The sequence below is a fragment of the Microcebus murinus genome, chromosome 7 (genome assembly GCF_040939455.1).
Source record: "Microcebus murinus isolate Inina chromosome 7, M.murinus_Inina_mat1.0, whole genome shotgun sequence".
Lineage (NCBI taxonomy): Eukaryota > Metazoa > Chordata > Mammalia > Primates > Cheirogaleidae > Microcebus > Microcebus murinus.
Genome location: NC_134110.1, coordinates 32,647,143 through 32,672,146, shown reverse-complemented (window position 1 = coordinate 32,672,146; position 25,004 = coordinate 32,647,143). Strand labels below are relative to the sequence as shown.

The window sequence follows — 25,004 nt, the reverse complement described above, 5'->3', positions numbered from 1 at the left end:
GCATTACTGTTGCTAAATGTATAAAATGAGAACTGACATGAGTTGTACCTTCTGTCTGCTCTATTTGTCTTTCAGTAAGCAGCCAAAAGAAAGTCTATAGAAGCAAAAGTATACATAGTAATTCCCACTTACCAAGTGCCTGTTATAGGGTATGTACAGCTAGGCTTACATACCTTATACATAAACTTCAGAGCTATTCTGCAAGAGAGCATTATCATTAACCCCATCTTACAGTTGGGAAAGCTTAGGCTCAAGAGATCAAGTGACAAAATTAAATTCAAGTATGGGTATGTTGAAACCCAAAGCATGTGTTTTTTCATCACATTTAATACCTTTATTCATCTATAAACTAAGTAGTTTCTGATGAGTCAGTATTTCCTTGTATTCATTCAAAGTATGTATTCCTATGAGAGTTTTCCACTACAAAATCTTTTATAGATTTTTTTTTTCATATCTGAATTTCAGGACCAAAAACCATGGTTACCCACCTAAAACACGCAGACAGAAAGACCCCTTACAGTTCATTCATTCATCTGCTTTTGAAACTTTGCTCTTCTTTTACACTCATTCTGAGCAGTGTGGCACCCTATTTGTATCAGTTTGGATCTACTTTTCAAGTTTAAAAAAAATCATGTTGATTATCAATTTAAATGTCATCCAACAGAAACTTCTTCTCTTCTTATGCCATGTTGTCAGTCCAGCTGTTCCACTTTACCCTGAATGTCATTTATAGCACTCAATGAATGCTTTGTGATATGACAAGATTCTTATGTTAGCAAGCCACTCTTCATGCCATTCACCCACCAGTGTCATCTAAAGCAATGTTAATTCTATGCTGCTTAACACCATTCCTGTGGAATTTCAACACTTAAAAAAATTAATCTTCAAAGCATCTTTTAGATATCCAGAATGACTAGATATATCAAATGACTTGTCTCAAATTCTATAGCAGCTAATAATACCTTACTATGATTCCATACACCCAGTGACACATAACGAAGAATATTGATGATTATGGAAAATATTTCTGAACTTCTTGAATATATAAATTTATGTCTTTCAATTTGATGAAAGCCATACATTTGTATATTCAAGAAGCATATTGAATATTTTGTGGTCCATGTAGTACCTTGGATGGCAGTGGTGGAGTATTGGATAAGGAAGCAGGAAACCTGAATTTAGTAGTTTATGTATATGCTAGTTAATTGAAGTAGCACAAAAGAGTTAGATGTACTATATCTACAAACTACTTCTTCATCACATTGAAGATATTTCTTGATATATACTGGAGATACAAAGTAAAGCAGTACAGAAATTATAGTGTCTCTGTCAGTATATTCAAAATGATTGAAATTTATATATAAATTGTTGATCTTTATTGAGTCAAAAAACATTTCAAATACTTTATATGTACTGTGTAATTTTTCCCTCAAAATAACACTAAGAAGGGGTTCTATATCCCCATTTCACAATTGAGGAAACTGGCTTGGAAAGTTCTGACTCTTGGTTGGTTTGAATGTTAACTGGCAGGTAAAGTTAAGCTAGCAAGGACATGAGGAATTGAATTCAGATCTGATTCCAGTGCCCTTGACTCTCGACCAACATTTGTACTTTAGCAATATTTATGGCCTAGGATAAAATAAAAGAAAAACTAATTTACATTACTCATGAAAAGGTTATGTAAGGTTGAGGTTAATTTATGGAGAAAAAAATGGTATTTCTTTTAATTGCTTCAGATTTCTTGTGTTAAAATTAGGTTCAACTGCTAATACCAAATATTCACTTATGGTGGCTTCACCCAGTAGAAATTTTATCAGCAACCCCACACTGCCATTCTGGGTCCTGGCCTCCTCTAGCTTTTGGCTGTATTTTTCTTAGCTTGTCACTTTTGTCTGTAAGCCTGTCATCTTACAACGATGTCCACATCACATGCAGGAAGAAGGGAAAGGAGAATGCCAACTATAGTTTCAAAGAGCTTCCCATAAATCTCACTCAGTGCTAATGTGTCATTGGCCAAAACTGGATCACAAGCTACCCATGGTTGCAAGAAAGCTGCAAAACTGAGGGGGTTTTGTTGTTGTTTTTTTTTAATGTTATTGGTATTTTAAAACAGCCTTAGTTTTACAGAAAGACTTCCAAGATAGCACAGAAAGTTTCCACATAACCCATGTGTAGTTTCCCCTATTGTTAATATCTTATATTAGTATGGCTCGTTTCTTTTAATTAATGCACCAATATTGCCACATTATTAACTACAGCATTGACCCAGTATTAGCTACAGTCCATTTCAGATTTCCTTAGTTTTTATCTAGTGTCCTTTTTCCACATAATGCCACATCACATTTAGTTGTCATGTCTTCTCAGGCTCTTCTTGCTTGTGACAGTATCTGAGACTTACTTTATTTAATGATCTTGACCATTTTGAAGCGTGTTGATCAGATCTTTTGTAAGATGTCTCTCAGTTGGATTTTGTCATGTATTTTTGTCATGATTAGCCTTGGGTTATGGTTTGGGGAATGAATGCCATTTTCATCACATCATATCAAGGTACATGACTTCTCACTGCTTATGTTAAGATCACCTGGCTGAGGTGGTATCTGTCAGGCTTCTCCACCACCATAAGGGTATTGTTCCTTTTTCTCACTGTCCACTGCATCTTTGAAAAGGGAGTCATTATGGAGAATCCCTCTTTAAGAAGTGAGGAATTACAGTTCACCTGGTGGGTGGAATATTTACAAAAATTATTTGGAAGATTTATCCCTTCTCCCTTATTTATTGATTGATTCAGTGATTTATTTATATCAATGTAGACTCATAAATATTAATTTTACACATTGGGTTATAACCCAATACTACTGTATTTTCTTGCCCAGCTTCTTTTAGTGTTGGCCATTGGGAATTCTTTCAGTAGGTTCTTCTGTTCCTTTGACATATCCCCATGATTTGGGGTTTTTATTTATTTATTATTTCTTTTAGCACTTCCTTACTTTCTGGCACTACCAGTTGCTCCACACTCATCTTGTATGTATTTCTACTTCCAGTCCTAGAATCAGACATTTCTCCAAGGAACTCTAACTCTGTTTATTGGGGAGTGGTTTTAGGACCCAAAATTGGGATGCTAGTTCTGTTTGTTGCTACTGGAATATCCTTGCTTCTAGACTCTCAGCTGACAGAGCAAGGACATATATGTGTGTATAATAACCCATATCTATATATATATAACTATGCTTATTTCTTTAACCATCTGTATCTATAGTAAACTGAACATGAGTTTATACTGATGTCTCTGATTCTCATCTGTTACCACATTGATCATTGTAGTCTCTCCCTTGCTTATCTATAACATCCACTGTAACCGGAAAAACATTGCTGTCACCATACATTTATTTATTTATTATTACCTACCAGGAATAAATGAGAGTTCCTTTTTGTTCCACATCCTCACCAACAATTGGTATATCTAATTATTTTTTTATTTTAGTTATTTTAATAGGTGTGAAATGGTATCATTTTTTTTTAATTTGTAATTCCTTAGTGACAAATGATGTTGAACATCTTTTTATTTGATTATTTGCCATCTGTGTATATCATCTTTGGTGAGGTGTCTGTTCAGGTATTTTGCTCATTTTTTAGTTGGGTTATTGATCTTTTCAAGGACAGTTTTTGGTTTTGTTAATTTTCTCTTTTGTTTTTGTAAGATGAGTTTTTAACTGTGTATTTGCCATTCCAAACACACTGATGGATGAGGGAACTGATCTGTGGACAACCAGCATTATCTGCTGCAGTTCTTATTTAGTGGACCTTCTATAGGTGTGGCAGATCAGGCTGTGTCTTTATTCTCTGGTGTGGACACCCTTTTCTGTACTTATTTCTTCAAATAGAACTTGCCCATTTTCTCAGGTTTTTGCTTAAGTTGGGCCATTCTTCATATAGCCACTTCCTTTCTTCCTCTTTGACTTGAAGTCTCATGTTTTACATTAGAAATACATGAATATGTTGAATTCTATTTTAGAAAATGCTTGTATTTATTTAACTTAAGAATGCTATTTTATATTACCATGTAGGTGATACATTATTTGAGAAAGTACAGTTTATTCTCTCTCTGGTGGAACTGTGGCATATATTTTGGTCCCTGACTTTGCTCTCCAAGCCTCAGTTTCCTTGTCCATAGAAAAGCAAGGTAAGGCCCACTTGATGGTGTGATCCTGGCACGTCATCATGTGGAAGTCAACAGTGCACACAGCCTCTCCAGATGTCATAGCTTCCTGCTGTGCATACTAGCCAGAAATTAAGTCTGAACTTCTTTGATATTACCATATCATTGCTGGACTAACTGCCTGAATGACTTAACTTCCTTTTGGTAGATAACTATTTCTTGTTTGCTTTAGTTTTTATTTTGTTTATAATTTCCTTACTCCTTTTTACAGAAATATAGCACATTGATTTTTCTGAGGTTTAAACATATATGAATAAAGGAATATTACAGAACATGATACATATTGCTAATTTGACCCTCTTGCTTGCAGGGGAAGGGGAGGAGTCACAGCCCGGCCGGTTGGAGTTGGTGTCCCACGAGGGACACCGACTCCCAGGGGAGTCCTGTCTACCAGAGGGCCAGTGAGTCGGGGAAGAGGACTTCTCACTCCGAGAGCAAGAGGAGTCCCTCCAACTGGATACAGACCTCCACCGCCACCCCCAACACAAGAGACCTATGGAGAATATGTAAGTGAAGGTGTCAAATAGTGGCACTGGACATTGTAACCAAGTACCCTCCCTAGGTTTGCTTTAGCTCTTGAATAATTCTACCTTAGTTTAGCAAACATTTATTGAATGCTAAATAAGTACTTAGTACTACTAGACGTACAAAAATGACATGACCTCTTTCATCAAATAGCTTAAATCTAAAATATGGCAGAAAAATTTGAGTGGGGATAGGTGCCAGGCTGGAGTCCAGGAGACGTGTTATCAAGCTCTTACAAGAGTTTAACATAGCATTCTTTCATACTCTACTCTTCTGAATACTTCAATCAGAAGCATTGCTTCTGTCCCACGCTCACTCCACCTGGCATGCTTCCAGGCACTGGTTGACACAGCAGCTGTGGTTTCAACACAAGGCCAGTACTGTTTTGGTCACACCATAGTGTTGCCTTCAAATAACTGATGGCCACATCTGCCATCATTGTCTCAGTATGGCTGAAATGCAGCATTTGCAATTTCATCAACTTCATACAGTAATAACTCTTGCATACATGAAACGACTGTGTGTTTTCCAGATATGCTCTGGGAGTATAGTGGGACAACAGAGAAAAAGAAATACTATTATGGTAGATACTTCTTTCCCCAAGTTGAATTTCTGTCATTAAGGACTTGCATTATAAATATTGTACTTTTCTACTTAGTATCTATTATTCCTAGGAATACCTTTTAAGATTAATAACTAAAAAAGATTTTCCTCATTTAGCCTAACATTTTGTAAGCCCTCTTGACACAGTAAAACTTCAGGAGCTGAACACTATATATAACAAACTATTGCTGGTAGTTGGTATAAGGAGTACATAAAGCCCCTCACCTCACCTGAAGTGGCTTGCCATTAGTAGCACTGCCTCTTAGATATGCTCTTGTGACCTCATCTTCCTCCCCTGACGCACTTTTAATTGAATTTCCTACTTCTAGCCTCTCTGGTACAGCTTTGCAGTCTCTGGGATACTTCCAGACATTGGTCACTGGTCTTCACTGTTTAAAATTCTAAAGACCACTCACATACCTCACTTATCTTTGTAGCATGATAAGGGAGAGGAAAGTATGCTCTGCTTTTAAATTTTTTGTCTGTTTCCTTCTATCTAGAATTTTAGATGGGGTGGGTGCACTATAAGATATCAAACTTAAAAAGCAAAGAATCCTGTAACACAAAGAAATGGTTATTCATTCATGTATCAAGTAGAAACGTTGGTCTTCTTAGAATATAATAAAATAATTATGACATTGAACTGGAATAGTCATAAATTAGATTCTAAATTCCATGGCAGTGGGCACTCCTCCCCCCCCAATTCACCTTTTTATTCCCTGCAACTAGTATGATATCTAGCACACAGTAGGTCTTTTGTGAATATTTGCTAAATGAATTGATTAATGAATATTTTCAAGACTGAGCTTTTAAAAATTGCCGTCTATGAAGAACCCAGCACAGATGTCTCTCTATGATTTTTCAGTTTTACTTACATAGCAATTTTCATATGACATAATTATTAGCATATAGCTATATGTACAACTGTTTTGTGGTATTATCTATTTTTTAAAAGATTATTAACTTCTAGGGAAAAACTGTATTTCTTAATTAGTTTAATCTTTAGCTACTAGCATAGTTTTTGGCACATTGTAAGCACTTAGTAAATGTTTGCTGGACTAAATAACCCTAAACAGAGACTTGATAAGTTGTTCTAATGAAGGTTACCATTGATTTTTTTTCCCAAGTCATTATTAAAACCATCTGGTGGGAAGAAATGTGATAGTTGGCATTTGAAAACATAACTTCGCTAAGTTGTCTTCTAGTGTTCAAAGGGCAGTCACAGGTTATAAAGGAATAAGACTAATTTTGTGTAGCTCCTAAAGGAAACAGAGTAACATGCTGTAAATCTCATTGCAGTATAAAAAGGAACTTCCTAGAAGGATGTAATATTTCATGAGAAACTGCTCTCCACAAGGCACTTTGAAATATGCCATGTTATTCTCACAACCATGCAGTGACATAGTATGCTCTGCATCATACAAATGAGAATACAAGATCTGGGAGGGTAAGTGTCTTCCCCAAAGTAAAGAAGGAGCAGATCAGGATTCAACATTCGAGGCCTATTTTCTATCTTTAAAAAAAATCACAGCTTTATTTAAAAACAAAAAAGAGTGCTCTACCAGCTGAGATTATAGTAAAATCTTTTCACTTTAAGAGAAAGTGCAGCAGATATTACATGTTTGCCTCATCAGGAATGCCATGGAAGAGATTATAGGACACTGAATTTAATAACATCTGTGTCACTTGCAATTCACTACTTCTGTGGTTTTAACCTACCCTAAGTAAGTAAATGGAAATGGAGAACTTTAAGGAAGGATGGAATAACGTGGCATTAGGATTAAAAAAATAGACAGACAACAAATGAGCAGACCTCTACTATTACATCAGTTAATGAGGGGAAAAAAAAAAAAACAACTCTGTAAAATAATTTAAAACAGTTTATTCTGTTCCAAATGTGTGTGACCAGCCCAGAGTACATGGCCTCAAGAAATCCTGAGAAAATGTGCCCACGTAAGTTGGGTTACAGTTTGGTTTCATACATTCATGGAGATGGGAATTACACAGAAGAGCCCAAGTCAATATGTGGAGGGCGTACATTGGTTTGGCCCCAAAAGGCAGACATCTCTAAGCAGGGTCTTATAGCTTATAGATAGGGTTTAAAGATTTTTTGATTTATAATTGGTTAAAGAAATGGAGGTTATCTAAAGATTTGGAATGTTTTAACTTAAAATAAGGATGTCTGTTAAGCCCAGACAAGCTACTGAAACTCAAGTAATCTGTTGAGTAAATTGATGGCCTGCAGGTATGGTTTAAGCTTTGCCTTGTTTAGCCTTAGGTCTGTTAATGAGTTACAAAGGATCTCTCCAAGAACAGAAGGGGGCACAAGGAGCCATGTCTGACCTACCTTCTCATGGCCAGCAACTCAGCTTTAGGGTATTTCTAGAGTTGGCTTGTCCAATGGGGGTCCATTCATTCAGCTGAGGGACTTTAGATTTTATTTTAGTTCACACATTTATTGGCAAAAATAAAAGTAGCATTTTCACTATTTAAGAATTTTCAAGTATCTATATCTCTAAGAAGGGCCTGTCATTCCTTTGGAACTCAGACATGTAATTTATAAAGATCTCCTTGGAATATATTTATAGTGATAAAGGTTTGACTTCTATAGAGCTTGTTCGATTCTAAGTAACTCATTTTAACTTTCATTTAATATTTATTATTTGAGGCTATTATTTCCAGAATAAAAGATAAAAAAAAAAAGTCAGATCAGTTACTTATTTAAACAAAAATGGGGGAAAATGCTGATTTTTCAAATCCTGCTTTCAATGGAAAAAGACCCAAACTCTGTAAAACAATTTAAAGAGGTTTATTCAGGGCCAAATATGTGTGACCATGGCCTGGAGAGCCACACTCAAAAAGCCTTGAGCAAGTGGTCTCGCTGTTGTTGGGTTATGGTTTGGTTTTATACATTTCAAGGAGACAGGAATTACATGTAGTTATAAATCAATACATGGAAGGTGTACATTGGTTTGGCCCGAAAAGGCAGAACATCTTGAAGCAGGGGATTCCAGGTTATAGGAGGGTTTAAACATTCTTTGATTTGTGATTGGCTAAAGAAATTAAGTTTCTTTCTAAAAGCTTGGATGTTTTAAATTAAGATAAAGAAGTCTGTTAATCAGAAACAAGCCATCAGATATATATATATACCCACACCCATGATCTATTAAGTAAATTGATGACCTGCACCTCCACTCTTCACCAACGTGGAAATGCTCCAACCCCCTTCAGTTGGGGTTTTAATGGAGGTTTCATAATGTACACATGATTGATTAAACCTTTGGTCATTGTTGCTTAACTCAACCTCCATTCCATCTCCCCAACCAGAAGGTGAGGAATGGGGCAGAAAGTTCCAGCCCTTTAATTACAGTGTTGGTTCCTGTGACAGCCAGCCGTCCTCAACACCATCCCCGCTACCTCTCCGTCAATCCTCAGAGACTTTGCAGAAGTCACCTTATTAACATAAACTCTGCTTTTTTAGTTGGAGGGAGCTTGTTATGGCCCTTCTTTTAGTTTTTATGGCTTTTGTCACTTAGGAAATTCCAAGAGGTTTAGGACTGGTGAACTAGGAGGTGTAGAAGACCAAAATATATATTTCTTATTATATCACAGTATCAATACTACCAAATTAAATCTCTAACTATGTCCATTATCACCTTCCTATGGCCCTCTCTCCCTGAATGGCCTGTAAGCACTTTGAAAACTATGGTGTAGACATAGTGCAAAAGGCCTTATTCTTCTCCAGAGTCCCCTGTTAGGATGAATGGCACTACCATATACCCAGACCCCAAGATCTCATTCTTCCAGCCTCTCCATTCTTTGTTTGCAGTTACCAGGTCTTTTTACTTCTTCCTCATGAATAACTCTTTGAGTTCTAGTTCATCAGTGTTGAAGCTGGTTTAGTTATGATTCTGTCTTTGTTCACTCATTTATTCCTAGCAGCCAACACATGATAGTCACTCAGTAAATACTGGCTGTTTGGAAGGATGCGTGCACAATTGTCATAGTCTCCTCAGTAGCACCTTTCCTTGTAGTCTTGCTCCAACCATAGTTCCTTTCCTTAAATAATTTATCCTTCATACTACTTCTAGTGTACTTTCTAGTATCTAAAATCTGATATGCTTTTACTCCTAAGTCCCCCCACAATATAAGGAGAGAAAAATAGTTTAGAATTCTAGTAGGATCTTAGTCTCTTCAGGATGAAGTTAAAAAACTTGTATATATGATATTTGAGGACCTTCCTGACCGTCCTCCTGTCTACTTGTTGTTAGCCTCATCAGCCTCCTCTCTGCCCAGATTGTCATTTTACATTCCATCTACACAAACTGACTTTCCTTAAACACATAGGGACTTTAATACTGTCTCTATCCATGTGCTTCAAGATCTCTTCTGGTGCTCTTTCTTGTTTTGTGCACACCAACCCTATTTTCTACTTACTCTTCAATCATGGAGACTTCTGGACCTAATCAGACACATGTAGCAGATCTTTCATGTCCCTTTATCACGTTGTACCCACCTCTGTGTTTACTTACTTGTCCTTGAGCCCAGTAGACTGTGGGATCCTTTAGGGTAGGAGCTATGTCTTTATCTTAGTTTGCCTAGGGCCTGGCATTTTGGAGATCCCAAATAAATGTGTGGAAGATGGACAACTTGGCCTTTGTTAATGCCAATGAATTATGTGTCATGCCATGTTTCATGTACGCTTTTCAACATACTTACTGAAGTAAAATTGAATATCTTAAGTGAGTTTTAGCAAACATAACATGGTTTGTTTAGTAAGCTAATAAATATGAAAAATAATGCTATTTAATAAAGAGTATTATTCTGAGTATTATGCAGTCATGTGTCACTTAATGACAGGGATACATTCTGAGAAATGCATCCTTAGGTGATTCATCTTGTGCAAACATCTTGGAGTGCACTTATGCAAACTTGGATGGTATAGCCTGCTACACGTATCCTAGGCTATAGGGTATAGCCTCTTGCTACTTCTCTACAAAACTGTACAGCTTAATACTATACTGAATACTGTACACAATTATAATACAATTGTAAGTATTTGTGTATCTAAACATAGAAAAGGTACTGTAAAAATATAGTATAATCTTACAGAACCACCATTGGGATATGCAGTTCCCAGTTGACTGAAACACATGGCTGTACTAGTTACTATCCTTCCCTTCATTATGACCATCTGTTGTCTTCATGTGCACATTATTTAACCTTTCTTGGCCTTAGTTTTTGTGGTTGTTGTTTTTTGGGTTTTTTCAATCTGCAAAATGGTGATGATGATATTTAGCTAGCAGTTTAGCAGGTTAGACCAGATGATAATTAACCTCTTTCCAACTTGAAAATTCTATAATGGATTGATTATTTCTTGTCAAAACTTGATTTCCACTATCATCGAGATGGTTTTTGTAGTAAAAATTTGTATTTTCATCAGATTGTAACATTGATATTGAAAAGTAAGTTGCAAAATAAAGCACACATTTTATTGATGATAGAAACAAGCTATAAATGATTGTGAGTCTTTTGAATTCTAAAACAAATTTTGAAAAATGTTTTAAAAAATGAGATTTAAAAAAAAATAGACTTGACATCCCTTAACATATATAAACTAAAGTTGTCTTAAAAATTCTAATTATATTATCCTCTAACTCATTTAATTATGATTGTATTAACTATCTACTCTTAGGAAGTATTTATCATTCACTAATATCTTTTAATATCTCAATGTTGTATAATCATCCTAAATTTTTGAGGCAGAGCTGATGCTTTAGACATAACTGTGATAAGGTATTATAGATGAAATCATGCAGATTCATCAGAATATACAACCTTTTTTCTTCAGCAGGTATTTGATATGCTTTGCTTATCCAGCCACAAGATATTTATTGAATAGAATGTGGAATTGTCCTTAAATCACCTCCTGTGATATGGTGGTGCCTACTTAAGAGAGGGAGGCAAAGGGAAGGCCAAGCTGATGAAGGACACCGGAGCCTGCACTTTGCCTTAGATACATGTTTCTAAATGAGATACTGGAGGCCACTTAAGGCTGCTGTGTGACTCGAAAGTAGCCAAGTCAAGTGCATCTAACTACAGTACCCATGTGGGTTTTCTCTCCAGACCCTCTGGTCAGAATATGTAGGAGGTAACCTAAAGGCATCTATATGTCGGAATGTTCCACAGGGGACTTTGATATACAGTGGAGACCACTGTCTTGCTGCACTTTGACTTATGTGGTTGCATACAGTCCTCACAGCAGCGTTGCCAGATGGTATTCTCAGCTGGAAGGGGGAGTCATGGTCACTAAGCCTATGATAGAGAAAGTAACCAGCCAGTGCCATTCATGGACCAAGATCTTGATCCCAAATTCTCTAATCCCTAGTCTAAAACTTTTATTCCCACCATTCTAAATTATGTAATGTTGTGGGCTAGAAGAAATAAGAAAATAAGTAGTTGAGGAAAGACTACAAGAAGTAAGCTAAAGACACAACCGTAAGCATGTAGCAAGGCATAACTGGTCATGGACCTTTTTTAAAAAACTGATGCCCTGATGTGGTATATCTTACTAACTGGACCTTTTTCTAAACTGATGCCCTGATCTAGTATATCTTACCTGAGCTTCCTTGATGCTTCTTTGTAAAATCATCAACTACAGTCTTAACACCAGTAAAGAAATGATTGCTTTTAATTTATTATAAGTTTGGAAGGACGATACCTGAAACAACTGACATTTGGAAACCATCACAAAATTGTAGGGCAGTGTACCCCTCTTTTATAATTTTTTTTTCTGATTCTGTAATCACAGAAAAGCAGTATACTCTTCAAATTTTTTAAGTTAATGGAAGAAAAGGCGGCTGCCATTTATTGGGTATTTACTGTTTGCAAAGTATTAGTGTGCTGGGTACTTTTTCTACATTATCTCATTCAGTCTCCACTTCAACCCTGTGGTGTAAAATAGTACTACCTCTAGACAACTGAAGCTTAGGGCCTTAGAGAGGATAATTTTCCCAAAATCACATTTCTAGTAAGTGATAAAACTCATGTGGCCATACTTCCTTGCAAGCACTTTTCTAAGCACTTTACATGCATCTTTTTTATCTATAGAACACCACCATGAGAAAGGTCCCTTTTCAAAGTCACACTGCTGATGCAGGGGTGAAGATTTGTTCTGTAACATTTGGATTCAGTGAAAAGGCCACACTCAAGGATCTAGAAGGCCACAGGTTCCCCACCCCTGAATGGAGAAACTGACAAATCAGTGGGAAAAATTATTTAGTCTGCTCAGGCATAAAGGTTGCTATATATAATTTGGAGCAAGTGGTGTATGATTAAGGAGTACATGGTTTTACCAGTCCTTCTCCAACTGTTACAGGGTATGACACTTCCTCATAGGACATCTGCATTGCTTAACATCATCCAGGATTACAGAGTCAAAGAGATAGTTTTGAATAGGAGCAGAGATTGAAACCTTGTGTTCTGAGAGCAAGCGTCCTGCCTCTGCCTGGTACTGTAGCTTCATGACTCATTAAGGCTATCTGTATATGATGAAAGTTTTCTTAAAGAAAAACACTGCTACTACCACAAATGGTTTCCTCATCTATAACATGGGAATACAAGTGACCACCACTTCTTCCTTTGTGATAAGAATAAACTCCTGAAATTTTGATGACTGGGATCATCAGTTAAGGCCTTTAGGGAAAACCAAATATATTTTTTAAATGTACGTGTTATTCTTTAATGTAGATTTTTTTAAAAAAGATTCAGTGAAATCGTCATCTTTCTCATTCTTTTGAGAAAGCTAGCACTCACCTGAATCTTTAATTATATGACTAGTTTGGGGATTTTTGTAAAGATGAGGGTTGTACTGATGGCAGATTTTCCCAATGCGGTGACTACTGGCATAATTTCTGACAGTTAACTAATCTCTAAACTGCTTCAATTATCTTGTTTTCCATAGTGAGAAATTTAATTAAAACAGAGTACAGATTGTGAAAAGGTTATTTATGAAAATGCATTTTAAATGTGAATTGAAAAGCCTAGGGACACCTTTTTATTTTAGATAAAAAGATGAAGGTTGTATAATTTTTTATATTCATTTTACCAGAAGCCAGGGTAAGAGTGGTATGCAATTTGCTTGAAATGTCTGTCAGGAGCCTCACAAGTCAATCTTTTTCCTAAATTGCTTGAAAGGTTGACTTATTTTAGAAATGTAAAACCTTAGGAAATAAGTCCAGATTTTAATTACATGCGTATAGAGGGTTTTTTTGTTTTTATTTTTTCTCCTTTCCTTAAACAAAAACAACAACAAAAAAGATCCTTATCGAGGGATTCGAAAGCTCTAAAATAACGTCACTAAGTCATGGAAAGCAAATTTCGACTTCATAATTGGGCTTGCTTATCCAAGTTAGACAATGATGGTTGTATTTGAGCTAATATGACAGGTGTATTATGTCCCTCAGGTGAATTAGGGCTGGGGCAGGGAAAGGAACTTGGGAATCACTAGATTAGTCCTTTGTTGTATTAGATTTCCTACAAGAACCTGCCTTAGTTTTATCATTTTTCTTGGGCATTTAATCAGCATTCATAGAACTCATTTTCTGCCTATAAGTCTAGGAAATAGGAAAGAGCACAGTGTAGTGGAGGAAAAATTTTGATTTTTCTCTACCTTTGTGAGTTCTTAGCTGGGATCAACCCCTATAACAAAAGAAATACAAACACGTTTATTAACATGTGTAATCCCTATATACTGAGAGAAACCAGGGAATGAGTAAATCTCAAAGAGGTGGCTTAGAACTCTGGCTTATATAGCATCATCAACAAAGGACAGTACATTTTTAGGCAAGTGACTAGATGAAGGAAAAGGACTTTTAGTCACTAGAGCAACAAATTGTGGGAGGACAAATCAGTGGATATTTGTTGCTTTGATGCTATCTCTGGCTGATTGGGGTCTGAAGTTGTCTTCTATTAGCTTTTGCCCATTAGCTTTTTTTTTTTTTTTTTTTGAGACAGAGTCTCACTTTGTTGCCTAGGCTAGAGTGAGTGCCGTGGCGTCAGCCTAGCTCACAGCAACCTCAGACTCCTGGGCTCAAGCGATCCTTCTGTCTCAGCCTCCCAAGTAGCTGGGACTACAGGCATGCGCCACCATGCCCGGCTAATTTTTTCTATATATATTAGTTGGCCAATTAGTTTCTTTCTATTTATAGTAGAGACGGGGTCTCGCTCTTGCTCAGGCTGGTTTTGAACTCCCGACCTCGAGCAATCCGCCCGCCTCGGCCTCCCAGAGAGCTAGGATTACAGGCGTGAGCCACCGCGCCCGGCCTGCCCATTAGCTTTTACCCCTCATGTTAGAGAGGGCAGGGAGGGATACCTTTATCTTTATAAATTTATGTCTTGCTTTTAGGCAAATAGATGGCAGAGAACTTTTCTTATTTCTGCTATTTGCAGTTGCCTTCAGCTCTATGCTAAAGTAGCGTATTTTGTGGTGGCATGTCCACACTCCTATAAGTTATCACCCTCACTTTGAATCCTTCATAATATCCCTTCTGTATTTTAGGTGGCCAGTCTCTATTATTTAAGTTTATATATATATATATATATATATATATATATACATACACACACACACACACATACATCTTATGTAGAGTACTTATCTTAATGTAATCATTCCTTTATTTGCTTTATTGTTTCCTGTTATACTTTATGCTAATGATGGTGGGGCCGTGCCTTTTCACTCACAGGGCCCAGTGTATAGTTTGTACTCAGTATTTGATTTCTTGATACAGAGACAAAACACTACATTCAGGATAAGAATACCTTTAATTGACTTAAGTACAGAAAATATTTAGAAAGGAAGAAAGAAAGAAGAAAGACCGTTTGATGGAATATGGAAAGACTTTCTAGCGGAGATAATTTTTAAACCAAACAGGAAAAGGGGCTAGTAGCACTCAGGCAGAGCTGGGAGTATTCAAAGTCTTAGACACGTGAAAGATCTTAGTATACCACAAACAGCCAGGAGAATTTTGGTGGTGGTATATTATTGATGATGATGGTATATTATTATCGGTTGACATTGTGTTTATTCTATTCAGTTTGTTTATAGGTAGAGTAGAATGTGAGGTACATAACAAGACATGGAATCTTGGAAGACACTCCATGGCTATAGTAGTTTAAAATAAAATTAAAAAGCAATTTAAAATAGAACCACATTGTCAGGTTGGGTGAAACAAGTGGAAGGCCAGCTGGCCATCTAGGTACTTCCTCCTAATGTCCTCATAATGCTGCATTTTCCTGGGGAGTTTACTGTAGCACAAACCTGACCTTCAGTTTTATAGGAACAGGAACTATCTCATAGTGGTTAAAAGCAAAGCTGGGAGCCAAACTACTTTCAAATCCTTGCTCTGCCTTTAATTGCAGTGTGTGGTGTGACCTCAGTGGATAGAGATGCTTAACTCTTCTATGCCTCCATTCCTCATCTGTAAACAGGAGTATTAGTTCTTAGCACATGGGGTTGTTATGAAGATTAGATAAATTAAATATGGAAAGTCATTAGTATAGTGCCTGACACACAAAAAGTGATACTGATACGTAAGTATTTTTATTGTTGTTGGCTCAGAAATCTAATTCTCAGTTTACCACTGTAGTTCTATATTCCAGGGATTGTGTCTCAGATATTCATATGTGAAAAGTGTAATATCCAGTACTATTCACACATACTACAATGACTAAAATCAAAAAGATAGTTTCAGGTGTTGGCTAGTATGAGGCACAGTAGGAACTCTCCTGTACAGCTGTGGGAATGTATATTGATACGACCACTTTGGGAAAATGTTTGGCACATTTGGCTATCTGTCAGAGCCCACACACACCTCCCAGGACCTAGCAGTCCCCCACTCCTGGGTGACTCCTCAGCAGAGATACATATGTGGTAGATACACTCGAAGACCTATGTGTAAGAACTTCATAGGCAAGAACTATAAAGAAGCAAAATACAAACAAAATACTTCTTTTTTTTGAGACAGGGTCTTGCTCTTGCTCAGGCTGGTTTTGAACTCTTGGCCTCAAGCAGTCCTCCCACCTGAGCTTCTCAGAGTGCTTGGATTACAGGCGTGAGCCACTGCACCCAGCCTAAGAAGCAAAATAACTGTCAACAGTAGAATGGATAAAAAAAATTCATAGTGTAATGATGTAGAGCTATATTTTAAAGCCATGAGAAGGAGCCATAATTTGTTGCTACACATGACAACATATGTGAATCTCACAAACATAATACTGAATGAAAGAAACCTGGCACAAAATCATAGCTACACTGATTCTATTTACATAAAGCTCAAACCCCATAAGACTCATTGGTAGTGTTGGAAGTCAAGATGGTGGTTACTTTAGGGGGAATCAGGAGACGGTATAAGAGAGATTCTGTGGATGGTTGCTGTTCCATTTCTTAATCCTGGTACTGTTTACTCCCACTGTGTAACCAGCTGTGCTCACTTGGTGAAGATTGACTAAGCTCTGCACTTAGGATTTATATCTTTTTATGACTTATTTTATGCTTGACTAAAGAGTTTTAAAATATGACCAATTTGTGAATTAAGAGAATTGTACTACTAAGTAGACCAGATAGTCTCATTTATAACAGAACAGCACATCTTCCTTCAAGCAGAACTGCTGTTATACCAGGTAATAATCTGAAGCTTTTTCGGTGAGTCCAAAAGCTGAGCAAAGAATAATCTTAATGCTAATATTATAAAACTGATGGCCTGGTACTTACCATTTTCACTGTATAGAAATCTCTGCACTGTGAATTAGATGTGCATTTTGGTGGGCCAAAAGCTCTTTCCCGAACTTCATGGTGGGATTAAAGACACTTGACATCTTTTGTGTGACCAGTCATCTTTCAGACAGGGGCCATTCTTCTCAAGGAAGGCCAATTCTTTCCCATTGAAAGAATGGGCAAATCAGTATAAATAAATCCATTACTAAGGTAATGCTTGCTCGTGCCAGGCAAAGGGAGCACAGCAGTAAACAAGGTATATGAAGGCCCTGTTCTCATGGCAACAATGTTTCCTGTGGGAGACATGGGTGATAAACAAGTGAATATTGGGTATTGATGAGAATCAGGCCCCAAACTCTTGCCGAGAGCAGTTACAGAAAGTGATAGAAAAAACAAGCAAAATAATAGTAATGATAATTGATGAAGGCATAAAAACTAAAAACATTAAAAAAAAATTACTGGACTAACAACTTGGAGAAAAATGAAAGCCAAAATGATAAGTTCAGCATTTCTGGCAGATTTACCTTTGGGGCATCCTTTCTCAACAGGGATTCCTCATTTGAATCATATAATATAAAAACTGATGTGTGTGAATATTTCCTCAGTTGTCCCAAGGATGTAGTATTATTCTATAGGTACATGAGAGAAGCTGATTCATTTTATATATAGTGGGTACCTTAATGCATCAGGCTTTATTCTCTGGTGGAGCCCTGCTTGAGAAAGGCTGCTGTGGGCGTCTGCTAGTTCCTAAGAGGTAACTGAGAAGCTGAATTGAGCCTTAAAATAAACCCAGAGATTGGGGAAGTTAAAAAAAAAATTAAATTTAAGTCTACTGAGTTTGGATGAAGAGGCTAATAAATCCCCTAGGTTTTGCATTGGATCCCAAAAAATCTGTACAGAAGAATACAGAAGGTCAGCTTCTAATCATCTTTGTCCTCTGTGGGACTGAGATTAATCTGGAATTGCTAATTTACCTATCCCCTACCAAAATCATATATAAATTCTCCCTGGAGAAATATAAAAAACAATTTTTCATGTATAATTGCAAATAATCAAAAATAACAGTCATAAGAAAGCAACATAATAAAAAACTGAGAAAAACAATATAAGCAGATCATAAGATATCCAGATAGTAAACACAAACTAATCATACTCAATTTAACCAAGGAATTAAAAAATAAGGTTGATTTAAGCAGAGAACTGGAAAATATAGAAAAAATAGACATTCTAGAACTGAAAAGAAGTAAATTTGATGGGTTCAATAGCAAATTAGACACAGCTAAAGAAATAATATACTAGATGTTAGATCAGTGAAGCAGAGGTAAGAGACTGGACCGCATAAAAAATAGCATGGAACACAAAGTCTCCCATGGTCACCCCTTTCACAGCCCAAAGGCCCCACATGATGTGGCCCCTGCACCTCTCCCCTTCCTCACTCCACTTTTACCTCTTCTCTGAGTTTGTTCCTGCTGCTAGAACCAAATACCTTAGACTGATAATTTATAAATACTAGAAGTTAATTTCTCACACATTTCTGGAAGGTGTTTAGTCCAAAGGGCTGGCAGATTCAGTGTCTAGTGCGGGCTCGCTCTCTGCTTCACAGATGGCACCTCTTGCTGTGTCCTCACAGGACAGAAGAGCAGCAGGTGTTCGAGGGACTGGAGGGCCAGGCAGCTGCCTGAAGCCTCCTGTATAAAGGCATGAAGCCCACTCATGAGGGTGGAATCTGCATGTCTTTTTTTTTTTTTTTTTTTTTTTGAGACAGAGTCTCACTGCATTGCCCAAGCTAGAGTGCCATGGCGTCAGCCTAGCTCACAGCAACCTCAAACTCCTGGGCTCAAGCAATCCTTCTGCCTCAGCCTCCTGAGTAGCTGGGACTACAGTCATGCACCACCATGCCCGGCTAATTTTTCTTATATATTTTTAGTTGTCCAATTAATTTCTTCTATTTTTAGTAGAGGCGGGGTCTCGCTCTTGCTCAGGCTGGTCTCAAACTCCTGAGCTCAAACAATCCACCTGCCTCAGCCTCTCAGAGTGCTAGGATTATAGGTGTGAGCCACAGCGCCTGGCCAGAGCCTGCATGTCTTAATCACTTGCCAAGAGGCCCAACCTCTTAAGACCACCAAAATGAGAATTAAGTTTCAATATGAATGTTGGAAGAACACAAATGTTCAAGCCATAGCCCCCTTCCACCTCATGGCCTTTGTACTTGCTGTTCTTTCTGTCTGAAATGCTCTCCAAATACCTCAAATCTGCCTGGCCATTTCCCTTATTTCTTTCACATTTATAGTCTCTTACCTGTAAGGACTTCACTGGCTACCCTATCTAAAATCTTAATTCTCCCCAACACTCTCACTGTCTTACGTGGGATATATTTTGATGATTGGATTTATCTGCTTCCCCAGGAGGACAAAGATGTTGAGGGTTTTTTGTATGTTTAATGCTATATCCCCAGTGCTCAAAACAGTCTGACACATAGTAGGTATTCAGCGAAGTCTCCTTCACAGGGAAAATGGAAACCGCTATATAAAAATCTTTAGCATGATTTAGCCAGGTTAATATGGACCCAATAAAATTTACTTAATTCCCCCTTTGTCTATATTTGTGAGATTTCTGGTTTAATTTCATTTTCTTTAATTTTTTTATTTATAGTTACTTTTCCCTTTATTTGTGGGTTTTCTGGGTTAACTTTGTTGTTATTTTATTTTCCTTTTGCTGTATTTTTGAGCACCTTGGTAAATCCAAACAAATGTAACTCTAGACATTCTATGAATAATAGACATAACTTTTAAAGGCTGTATTCACATGTGGATAGAATGGCAGCAAATCTTGATCAGTGACTTCTTTATCCAAAACCCACAGTCATTAATATAAGTATTTGCAGAATGGAAATGCAGACATTTCATTTTAGACAAAGTTTTAAGAATTTGTCATGTTCTACAATAGACAGGTACCTGGATAGCTTTGATTTTTCTCTGGCCTCACAGCTTGAGAGTGTTAAAAGCAATAGGTCTTTAATTAAATTGGAACTGAGCATGAAGTGTGCCAAACAGCTTTCATAAATATTTTCTGGGTAATCGTCACAAAACCATGTAAACAGCCAGGAGGTATATTATGATTCTCATGTTGCAAGTTATAAAATTAGAGTTCAGAGAGGTTAGTGATTTCCCCAAAACGACACAGCTATTAAGTGGCAGAGCTAGAATTTGAACATAGTCAAATAAACAGCTGAACATATGATTTGATTATTAAATAAATGATGTTTGATTTAAATGATAATGGAAAAGATTCTTAGAATTATTACTAATATTATTTTTGTCTTTAATTGTAACTTAGTTATGTTATATACTCATAGTCATTAATGGTAACTTGCAGGTAATACTATATGGACAAAGATATTATAAGCCAGAACCACAGTGAAAATGAATTTTGGAAAAACTATTTTTAACTGATGTTTGTTTTACAAACTCAAAATAATCATTTAAAACTAAATATGTTTTTAACACTGTATTATGTATGAAAACTTTGTATATTCTGAAATGATGAGTTATCACCCTAATTCAATTGAAGTGTCATATAGCATAATTATCTCCTTTTAAAAGGGGGACTTGAAACTGAAACAATATTCTTAAAATCACTCTTTTTTAAATTCCTCTGTTCATTTAAAATGGTTTTCCCAAGTTTAAATGTTATGCATGATTTTACTTGTGACAGAAATAGAATTAAATAGGTCATGCTGTTTCCTTTATCCTGGAAAGTCCCTTCTTTTCAAAGCAAGATTTGTCTGGTGTTTGGCCTTATGTCCGTTTGAGTTTTATAGGTCGAGAATGACAAATGAAGAATTTCTACCTGTGTTAGAACATGTTTGCCCTTACCGTAGCCTGGCATCCGCCAAGTGTCTAGCTCACCACTGCCGGTTCAATGTCATTTCTAAACTAAAAATTCAAACGTGTAGCCTGATGAATAAGCAAGTCTCTTTAATGAGGGGAAAAAAGTATAATAATACACATTTATCTCTTGTCCATGTTTGCTCACTATTTTTAATAATGTCGTTCTGACTTTCCAAAATACAATACAGAGTTCTAAAGGGAAATTTTGCTGAGAGCAGGGAATATAAGACTGATATTTAATGATTGACAGAAAATTATACAGATGAAGTCTCATTATCAAATTTTACAACATTTTAATAGTGCATTTTGTTCTGCAATAACGCCTCAATTTGCATTTATCTCAAAGAAGTGCTTATTACATTTCCTGCCATTTGATCATTAATTAGTTCTCTTCATTCATTCAACAAACATTACTACATGCCTTCTATGTGCCAGACATTGAAAATGCAAGAGAACAAGTCCTGGTCTTTACCCTCAAGGACCTTGCAGACTAGTGAGAGAGAAAGGAGGCAGGTAAGTAATTACAAGTGCCGTGTATATACAAGTTACCAGTTATTGTGGAGACATTAAGGAGGTAGTGATAATTCAGCCTGAAGTCTTCCGGTCGCTGATCAAAAAGGTGATGTCATAAGGAAATAGTTTGTGAAGAGAAATTACAGCATGAAACAACACAGCCCTTACCAAGGTACCATCGCTTACAGGGCACAGTGGCAGTGGCAGGCACCGTGGCTAGGTAAGTTGCTAAGAGCAAGACTGTGAGAGGCTTGACAATGTAAGGAGGAGAGAAGGGTAGAAAGTGGAAATTTTTATGCAGGGAGGGAAGCAACAAACTCAAATTTGCATTTGATGTAGATCATTCTGGAAGAATATTTAGATGAAGAAACATTAGAAGGCAGAGAAGACCAGTTAGGATCTCCTACTAGTCCAGTTGAGAAATTCTGAATGATTCTGATAAATCACATAATTCTGAATGAATCTAATGATTCACATTGGGGATGTAGAGGAAGGGATGAATGTGAGAGGGATTTAGGAGATTAAAAAAATAGACTTAACTGGCTAGTTGGAACGATGGTGGGATGGTAAAGCAGGAAGCATTGCTTGTATCCAGACAAAAGTACCTTCATGGGCTTGGGTTGGGTGGTGGCTTCTTACCACTTTATTAGAGATCTCGTGCATGTCCACTACTGCCTCACTTCAGGTGCAGAGCCATGTTTTTAAAGTGCAAAGAAAGGTATAAAACATCTTTGCGGCACATTTTGACAATGGAAGGGAGCTTTATTAAGCTTCTACTAGAGGAAGTTTAGTAGGTCCCTTAAAATAAATTTATAATACCTAGTTTCCTCACTTTTGGTCATATGAGGAATGGCTAGAGGCTCTAAAGATGTATAGACCAGCTGAGGAGAACTCAGAGCAGAGGTGAGAGGACTGAGCAGGGAAGGATTTGACCTCTGGGGGAGGTTCAGTAGAGCAATCTAAGTAACATACTGAGTCCTCAATGTGTTCCAAGCATTTTTTTACTCTATGCCTGGCGTGAAAGAATGAATAAGACACAATCCATGTTTTTCATAGTAGGTGAGGCAAAAAGCAAGTCATATCCATACAGTATAGTAATAGACGTATATGTGTTAGGCCCACTGTTGGCATAACAAAGGTGGCATAGACTCTGTTTTTATGGGACTGAGAAGTTATAATGCAATTGAAGGCTGTCATTTGAGCTTCATCTTGAAAATTCACAAGGCAGAAAGGGCAGGCACAGATTTGTAGAAAACAGCACGTGCACTGGAAGTCCTTGCAGCATGTATCGCAGAGGACACACTGCAAAAAATGAGGCTGACATGTAGATTGGGGCCATGTTACAATGGGGAATGTTCTGTAGGAGAAAATATGGAAATGTGAGAAATGACACAAAGATTTCAAATGTAAAGAAAATCTTTCAGCATATCTGAGCAATGCCAACAGTAAAGTGTAATGAGTTCCCCATCGCAGGTCCTAGGAAGCGTTGTAAGAGCAGATTCTAAGCTTAGATATGGGCTGGAACTAAATCTTTAACATCCCCTCTATGCTTTATTTTTGTGATTCTACTCAATTACATGTTAACTTGTAGAAGTAATGTATTCACTGTGTTTTGAAATTCATATTTTAGCCTCAGGAAAATCTATAAAAGAATTGTATAATGTAAAACTATGTAAATAAAAAAAAAACACATAAGCAACCAGTGATGAAGAAAACTGGAAGATAAGAGCATTAATAAAAACAGGGAGGACTGCTAAACCCTCAGATCACCCAGTCCTCAGACAAAAAAACCCCTAAGGTTTAGAGGCTCTTACCCAGCTCTGCTCTGCTCTATAATTCCTCATTTTAATCATTTGCTCAATCATTTATTTACTAGTTAAATTTCCCCCTGTTCTCTGCCAGTGATCTCATCTCTTACTTTATAATAAAAATAAGTGGATTATCAACAATAATTTCCTCTAGTCCCTGCCTGGAAACTCAGACATTGATTTGGAGTCACACTCAGCTCTTCTTCCTTTGCTCCTGTCATGCTCTACTTTATGCTTCCCTATTTTCCAAGTGCTATTCATTGAACAGATACTACTTGTTATAATGGGAGGGATACAAAATACTTACTTCTATGGCCAAATCCAGCTGTGAAATCATCATAAAAGAAATCTTGTAAGAATTGCAAATTTAATCAATCTTCAGTATAAAAATATAATGGTCAGTAATTTAATGACATAAGCAATTTGAAAGTCAAGTGAATTGCAAGCATTATAATATCTAGAAGAATAACTGAACAAGGAATGGATGACATAACTGTAAGGTTAAAATAGTATAGCGCTTAATATTTTAGTTTTTTTTTTTTTAATTTCAGTCATTTATAATCTTGATTCTTTAAGCACAGAAATAGATTTCTTCATTTGAAGAAGCCGCATTCTTTTCAGGCTACTAACAAATTACTAAAGAAAACATGTACTTTACACATTGCCAAACTGTAAGCACAATGACCTAGTTGCAAGTCTAGCCCTCCAGATTTACCCTTTCTGTCCCATGCCCACACACTATAACCAGAGAAACATTTCTGAAACACAAAATGAATGATATCACTCGAAATCCAAATCTACAGTCCTCAACTTGGTCCCTCAAGATCTGGTTTATGTGTTTCTTGGCCTCATTATTCTCTCCTCTTCCATTTGCATCTTACAGTGTGCCCACAATAAGCAGTTTGCTTCCCTGGATGAGAAGAGTTGTTTTGCATCTCCTGTTCATTCTGCCTAATTTTAAATTTTAACGGCTTTTTCTGGCGACTTTTACTTTTGTATGCTTTGAAACTAAGTTCTAGCATTGACACTGCTGGGAAATTTCCTTCCCCTTCCCTTTCCCAGTTGGGCTAGTCTGTCTCACTTCAGTGCTTATCTTGACACTTCATTTGACATTTTGAATTATATTAATAGTTGTCCCTTTAGCTGTCTGTCATCTCTCTCCCACTCCACCTCATGGCATTGTACTCGGTAGATGAGGAAGCTCCTTCCCATCCATGCTGTCTAGCAGAGTGCCAGAAATGAGGTAGGTGCTAAGTGAAAATTGTTTTTTAATTTAATAGGAGGAATGTTCCTTCTCTTGGGAGACACTAGGTTAGTTTAATGTATTAATTTGGCAGAATATTAAGAATGGTGTGTATTTTGCTAACTTCCCTGATAACCAGAATCATCTCAAAATGTGTGTTTGCTGTCTGATAGCTTTTCTTTTCTTTGGATTGGCCAGTAGAAAATGGTAGCCAAGTTAGTAATCTGCCTTCAGCTACCATGAAGAACACTATGGCTTGCATATTGTGTTGTAACTATGTTCTTGACTTTTATTCCTCCTTTTCCTCCAATGAATGACTATTCATTTTATATTGGATGTTGTCATCAAAGTACAGAACACGTAGCTCTTTGACAAATATTCAGTTCCTTCTTTGTGAAAAAACATTTTAAAAATATAGGTGATCGTGTAT

The 25,004-nt window shown here is 36.9% G+C and overlaps 1 protein-coding gene across 3 annotated transcripts in view; it reads left to right on the top strand.

Annotated features, from left to right (window-relative positions):
• The window catches only part of KHDRBS3 (KH RNA binding domain containing, signal transduction associated 3), a 192,238-nt gene that overhangs the window by 109,950 nt on the left and 57,284 nt on the right, over window positions 1-25,004 (top strand). For all 3 annotated transcript variants that reach the window (XR_012920138.1, XM_020289028.2, XM_076005000.1), the window contains exon 6: window positions 4,527-4,722. Coding sequence is in view for 2 of the 3 variants with exons in the window: in XM_020289028.2 (XP_020144617.1) it covers window positions 4,527-4,722 (196 nt within the window). In the remaining variant the exon portion in view is untranslated. The remainder of the gene's footprint in view (window positions 1-4,526; window positions 4,723-25,004) is intronic.